Below are 7,500 nucleotides of genomic sequence, written 5' to 3'. Positions count from 1 at the left end.
TGTGTGTGTTGTAGTTGATAGTGTGTGTATCATTCCCAGTGGTGTGTGTGTGTGTTTGTGTGTGTGTGTGTTGTAGTTGATAGTGTGTGTATCATTCCCAGTGGTGTGTGTGTGTGTTTGTGTGTGTGTGTGTTGTAGTTGATAGTGTGTGTATCATTCCCAGTGGTGTGTGTGTGTGTATGTGTGTGTGTGTGTGTGTTGTAGTTGATAGTGTGTGTATCATTCCCAGTGGTGTGTGTGTGTGTATGTGTGTGTGTGTGTGTGTTGTAGTTGATAGTGTGTGTATCATTCCCAGTGGTGTGTGTGTGTGTGTGTTGTAGTTGATAGTGTGTGTATCATTCCCAGTGGTGTGTGTGTGTGTGTGTTGTAGTTGATAGTGTGTGTATCATTCCCAGTGGTGTGTGTGTGTGTGTGTTGTAGTTGATAGTGTGTGTATCATTCCCAGTGGTGTGTGTGTGTGTGTGTTGTAGTTGATAGTGTGTGTATCATTCCCAGTGGTGTGTGTGTGTGTGTGTTGTAGTTGATAGTGTGTGTATCATTCCCAGTGGTGTGTGTGTGTGTGTGTTTTCATTTTGTTTTTATTTGGATGAACCGATTATCATAACCTTCACTTTAATTAGAGTTTACTACTATTAAATTAAATATATTTCATATTTACTACTAAATTAAATGGAAAAAAAGCAACAACAACAACAACAACAACAGTGCAATCAATAACTCATGTTTATGATTTTCCACACACACACACACACACACACACACAGAGAGCATAAGAAGTCTATTTCATGGACTATTTAATAAATAAATATATAAAAATAATATTTTTTTTTTCAATTAGATAATGTAATTAATTTCACCTGCATTTAAAAACAATGCTACAGATATTTATTTAAAAATATAAAAAATAAAATGTTATAAATGAAAATAAAATTATAAAAATTATTTGAAATGTTATTATTTTACTCAGTGTATAATCTTATAAAGCTAAAGTTCTGAATAGTACATAAAATTAAAAAGTCAAGTTTTATCTTTAGATTAATTTTACAGCAGTTTAATTTAAAAAAGAAAAATCCACAAAAAATATCCGGTAATTTTCCTCTGTTATAAAGATCTAAAATAAAATGATTTTTCAAATGTTTATAATTTTAAATAAATAAATAAATAAATAAATAAATAAATAAATAAATAAATAAATAAATAAATAAGTAAGTAAGTATTAGCAGGTATTCAGCATTTCATCCACCTCTAAAATACAGAAATTAAGAAACCAACAAAAAGCAAATCTCCTTATTATGTCTAAATAAATAAAGTTTAAAAAGTTTATACAAAAATCAGAAAATTTTTCTAATTAAACCTTAACATTGTTTTTAAAAAGAGAAAATTTCACACGCAGCAAAAAAAAGTATCAGCGTCCGAATAAATGAAGAGTTGTGTGTGAGGTTTGTCCTGATGTCTGCACTTCACTGCTGTATTATCAACATAATCATAAACTGGCCCGATATTACACACACACACACACACACACACACATACACACACACACACGGTGTCTGGCTACCAATCATTTAGTAAATTACTATCTGAGCTCATGAGTCACACACACACACACGTAAGAGCCTGAGATGGAATAAAAGCTGCTCTGCTCTGTCCATCCTCATCCACTGGAGCGAGACCATCTTCTTCTGCAGGATCAGGTGAGGAACCCTCTCAGTGTTCCATCTCCTCAGTGATGTTCGGTGAGCGCATTTCTCACAGCAGGTTGATCTTTGCAGGTTCTGGTGTTATCGTGTTCCTCTGAGACCATGTCGAGCGCCGTGTTCTTCTTCTCCTTCATCTCTGCGGTCACTGCTGCACCGGTACGCTGACCTCACCGAAGCCTTAACACCTCACTCATGTTCTCTTCTTATTATATTTTTTCTGCACGCATAGAATAGACCAGTAGAGTAGTATAGAAGCGTGATGGTGCATGAGCAAGTCCTCCAAAATGTTTCAATTATTTTTCTCTTCAGCACCAGAATGGGTTTAATGTTCTAAATCATGGAATTGTTCTTGTTTTTTTTTTCCAACAATTAATCTGAAAACCTTTTAAAACTTTTCTTTAAGATGCTTATCTACACCGTAAGGGTTCTTCAGCTGTTCTTCAGGAGGAACCCTTAATGTTTCTATCCTTTTGAAGTTCAGAACCTTTAAACAACCATTTAAGAACCTTTTTCCCTGCTAAAAGTCTTTTCTAAAAAAGTAATTTTTCTCTCAAACCTGTCAGGTTCTTCAAAGGTTCTTTAAGAGCTCTTAGCTACCTAGCAGAGTTCTACTTATTTACAAAAAGAGAAACTCTTCAAAATGGTGTCTGTTTATTTTATTTCAGCTCTCCACATTCTACAGTTTCCTGCCGCATTATGGGAACCCGATGCCCTCAGGGCCGTCCAACCAGGTAGATGACCATCACTCCCACTGTCTGCTTCATGAATAAATAGAGAAACATATGAGAAAAAAAAAAGATTCAACCGAGCAAAGTGTTGGTTTTAAAAGAATAGAATTCTGTGGGGATGTAAATAACTTTTAATGTAATTCAAATATTACAGTAAGATGTTTGTGTCACAGTATAAGACAATAATGTAGTTATATAATTTGTGAAATAATGCAATTTATTTATTTAATCTTTCCTTTAATTCTGAAAAAATAAACAAAAAATAATTACAAATAAGAAAACAGTAGTATAATATAATATAATATAATATAATATAATATAATATAATATAATATAATATAATATAATATAGAGTATCTATTATCTTATATATTATTTTTAATAATTGAGTATTAATTTCTGACACACATTTTATTTGAAGGCTGCGAACGACATGTTCTCACCATCACATCTCCAAGCAGGAATGACCACGCCCATCAGCATGGAGATTGTACGTCATATTCTCCAAGCATCACAAAAACAGCCAACAATTTTTCAGTTATATTCAAATATTACATTATTCATTGATACAGTAATTACAATATTAAAGTAAAGTGACAAAATATATATTTTATTTTATTTTATTTTATTTTCAATCAGATCCGAAAGAAAAACATTTCCATGTAATTCACACTGGTTCCACATGGTGTCGCACTTTCTCTTGTTCATTTTTTTTTTCTTCAGTTGCTTCCACCAAGATTCACAGGAGCTGCAGGAGGACAAGGAGCTGGAGCTGTGAGTTTATCACTCAGAACTTTGCTCTAATGTCATATCCTTCTTATTATTATCAATAATACTTTTAACACTTTTAAGTCTGTGATGTCTGGAATCTTTGGCTACAGACTGGGATTTATGAAAAAATCAGTAGAAAGAAAAGAAAAAAAGTCATTATACTTCCTTTGTTGTTTTTAAAGGTTTGTACTTCATTCAAAAATTTCAATATCTACAGAAAACAAACAAATTTTTTCTGACCTTGTTACAAATCTCAGACATCACGAGATATTTCAAATCTATTTCTTTATTTTAATTCTTCATTTAATTAGATTTATTTGTTGTTATTTTTTAATATATATTAAATTTTAATATTTTACCAATTTATTTATAATATTTTATATGTCTGTCATTTATTAACTAAATCATTTGCTGTAATTTTTTTTATTTTCATAAACTGAGCTAGCTAGTCACGTTTCATAAATTATTATATACATTTTTTTCCAGCTTGGATATGTTTTTTTTTTTTTTAATTACCTTAATTAGTTGATTAGAAAACAGATTCAGACATGATGAAGTTGATGATTGATGAAATTTAGAAACTTTTTAAACTGCTTTTATTTCTTTATATAAAAGTGTAGTAATAAACATTCATGAAGTTTTGTGTTTCTGATCTCTAGGGGACGAACAGCATGTTTCCTGGTGTTCCAGCACATCTTCAGCCTGGAGTGAACACTCCTATCAGCATAGAGGTGCTTTAAATTCTCTCAAAATATAATGTTAAATGTCTGTGAAGATTCTCGGTCAGTTATCTACAAGTTGAGTCACATCAACTTATTTTATATATATATATATATATATTTTTTTTTTTCAGCTGTTTCATCCGGGTTTCCAGGGAACTGCAGCAGGAGGGAAAGGATCTGGAACTGTGAGTTCATTATACTGTACTCAGTAACGGTTGCCAGATTGACTTGATTGACAGATTGTCATTCCAATCTTGCAACCTTGTCTATAATATAATAAATATAATTTCTTTATATAATTTCTTTCTCTGTGACAGTGATTGTAATGAGCCAATCTGGCAACCTTGACTGTAATATATATATATATATATATATATATATATATATATATATATTTATTTATTTATTTCTCTTATGACATAGTGATTGTACTGATCTAATCTGGCAACCTTGAGTATATATTTTATGATGTTGATTTTAGATGGCTGTTCTGTGGCTATAAACACTTCTGCTTTTTTACTCTTGTGAAACAGTGATCCAATCTGGCAACCCAAAAGTTGTATTGTGGAGGGAGATTTTCTCTGATTTCTGTTTGTTTTTTATTCCTCAGGGTTTTATTAAGTACTCTCTCCCCAAAGCTCCTGGTAGAAAGAGTGTAGAAATTGTAAGTATTTCGTTTCTGAGGCACTTTTTCACTTTTATTCCTGTACAGTTAATTATCATTAATTAAATAAAGCTGCTACAGATGTTTCTGGTATCTTGATGGTGTCATTTGGACTGAACCCAGTATGAACATGAATAAAGCTATAATAAGCTCTACAGCACTTCCATGTAGAAAATAAAAGTATTTATTAAGTCAGTAGTGAGAGACGAGATGATGATTATACACCGGAGCAGGTCTTTACCTCAGCGCCTCAGCTCAGGGTCTTATTACCACTAATTACAGGGACGTTGTGTATTTTTTACACACTGTTGTGTAGCAGTAGTGTCTGCTCTGAGTGTGTGTTGTTTTTTGTGTGTTTTAGTATTATCCCTACAACTTCGGAACAGGCGAGGTAACACTCCTTTTATTCACTTTTGATCATTTTACCCAGCATGCATCTGTCAGGAATACTAAGCCATAATTTCTGGTTCTTTTTTTTCTCAGGTGTTGCCAAACGTGTTGCCACAAATCCCCAACGTGAGACGCTTGAGTTGCTTAAAAGAACCGATTCCACATGTTTACATTTCTTTAATTTGATTTTAAACTTTAATTGAATGTGTTTTGTAGATTTTCCCCTTCAGTTATCCACCACAGACCGGCCCTCAGCAGCAGCCACCCAGGGTCAGACTAATAACACAACACAAATACACACATACACAAATACAAAAATCTACTGTAGAGACAGATATATATTAGCTGTATAGATGTCAGTCTGTTTATTTAATCTGCAGTTAAAGAAGTAAATATGTAGGAATTGTGATACAGATGTCTGAGACTTAGCTGATTAATTCAGATTAATATTAATATTCATATTAGAATATTAATACTGATTAATATCTTAAACTGTCTTTGGTGCTACAGGTAAAAGTTTAATGAAATATGAATGAAAAAATACAGAATTTTAGTAAAATAATAAATGATGCAACATGATTGCATATAAAAAAATATTAAATTAAATTAAATTAAATTAAATTAAATTAAATTAAATTAAATTAAATTAAATTAAATTAAATTAAATTAAATTAAATTAATCCACATAACCCAGAGATATAAGAAAAAAATTAGGAAATCCATACTTTTTAAAAATCCACTACTTTCACACAAGAAAAATTAAACGCTGTACATACATTTTAGTTTGTAAAGTTTCTACAACAATTTACACAAAGTACTTTAAAATCCAACCTACAACAATGTAGTTAAAAGAAAACTTTCCATAATCACTCTTTAAATTCTAATGTTATTTATTGTTCTGTAAAATAAAATGCCACATAAATGAGATCCACATGAAGTCGTCCTGTACAAACATCTCAGTTTCTAAACTTTCTTCAAGTCACCATGCAGTTACAGAAAAATAAATTGCATTTAAGTCATGAAGTGATTACATAATGGAAGAAACGCAGTGTTTTGTGTTTGTGTTTCTAGCAGGCGGCTCCTCCTCCACAGGCCAATGATCAGCCCTTCGTCTTCAACTACCCACAGACCGGCCCCCAGCAGCAGCCCCCCAGGGTACAACCGCTAGCTTCATCACACGCTAACGAGCTTCACTGAGTTCAGATCAAAAACAAACAGTTTCCTAAAGCAGGGATTTGAAATCTCTAGTGAGACGATTATTCCGTCTGATGTGACTGGAACTTACTGTCTGTAGCTTTTATTCTCATTTTTATTTCTTAAATTTATTCGAAAGGTTAAATGTTTTATTTAAAATTCTTCAAGATTAATTACAGACACATGGAGTGATATCAGTATTAACTAAAATGTTAATTCAGTCGGTTCCTGTGTGCGTCTGAAGCAGCGGAACATTTGGAATTGATGTGTGAATTATTTCTGGTCATCTAAAAAAATATAATTGAACTAAATATCAGTGACAGAACAGAAATATGATATTTATCAATTAAAATATTCGTAGAAAAAAATATGATATAAAATTCTATACATTGAAAAATATTGATAGAACCGAAAAGAATTGTAAAAATTAAAGTTATTAAACATATACACACACACACACACACACACACATATATATATATATATATAAAATATAAAAAATGTATTATTAAATATATTATTATTATTATTAGTAGTAGTAGTAGTAGTAGTAGTAGTAGTAGTAGTATTATTAGTATTATTATTAGTATTAGTATTATTAGTATTATTATTAGTATTAGTATTATTAGTATTATTATTAGTATTAGTATATACATTTTTCTCTCACTCTGACAGGTTGCTGATCCTCAACAGCAGATTCAACAGGACCCACAAGTCCCAGCAGGCCAGGTATAATCTTTTCTATGTGTGTGTGTGTGTGTGTCTGTGTTTGTGTGTGTGTGTGTGTGTGTCTGTGTTTGTGTGTGTGTGTGTCTGTGTTTGTGTGTGTGTGTGTGTGTGTGTCTGTGTGTGTGTCTGTGTTTGTGTGTGTGTGTGTGTGTGTGTCTGTGTGTGTGTGTGTGTGTGTCTATGTAAAGCCCTTTAAGCCATCTCTAACTCTGACACTTTTACAGGTTCCTACACAGCCATAAAGAAGACGGTGAGTTGCCATGTTGTGATTTTTTGATCATTTCTATAAAATTAGAAATAAAAAAATGAAATAATCACATCTTAGTGTTGAAACTAATAATTATACTGAAATCACTTATTTTTTCAGTAATGTTCCTGTTTTCATGCCGAGGTTCTGAAGGACGTGGACGTTCCGGCAGCAGACGAGGAGTTTGGAGATATTTTGCAGATGTTTTAGTGTTTAGCTGTAAGAACTGAAGCTGGAGTAAAATATTTAATGTTAGATCTGTAGAAAAATCTGTTTTTGAAATTTGACCTGGAACTGACCGTCACACTGCAGAGAAACTCATACATCTAATATCATAACACTTCTGTTTAACTGA

The 7,500-nt window shown here is 32.1% G+C and overlaps 1 protein-coding gene across 1 annotated transcript; it reads left to right on the top strand.

The window, feature by feature from the left end:
- Positions 1-1,802: 1,802 nt before the first annotated feature.
- On the top strand, positions 1,803-7,395 carry scpp5 (secretory calcium-binding phosphoprotein 5). Its single transcript, XM_058384561.1, has 14 exons — positions 1,803-1,856; positions 2,366-2,431; positions 2,850-2,918; positions 3,152-3,202; positions 3,859-3,930; positions 3,975-3,981; positions 4,455-4,585; positions 4,947-4,976; positions 5,069-5,101; positions 5,192-5,245; positions 6,047-6,130; positions 6,845-6,898; positions 7,123-7,148; positions 7,266-7,395. Exons 1-13 carry the CDS (start codon positions 1,803-1,805, stop codon positions 7,138-7,140), a joined length of 723 nt encoding a protein of 240 aa, XP_058240544.1. The 3' UTR covers positions 7,141-7,148; positions 7,266-7,395.
- Positions 7,396-7,500: the final 105 nt, after the last annotated feature.

The sequence above is a fragment of the Hemibagrus wyckioides genome, linkage group LG29 (genome assembly GCF_019097595.1).
Source record: "Hemibagrus wyckioides isolate EC202008001 linkage group LG29, SWU_Hwy_1.0, whole genome shotgun sequence".
NCBI classification, from domain to species: Eukaryota; Metazoa; Chordata; class Actinopteri; order Siluriformes; family Bagridae; genus Hemibagrus; species Hemibagrus wyckioides.
The sequence above is the reverse complement of the archived record's forward strand: the minus strand, read 5'-3'. Positions and strand labels throughout refer to the sequence as shown.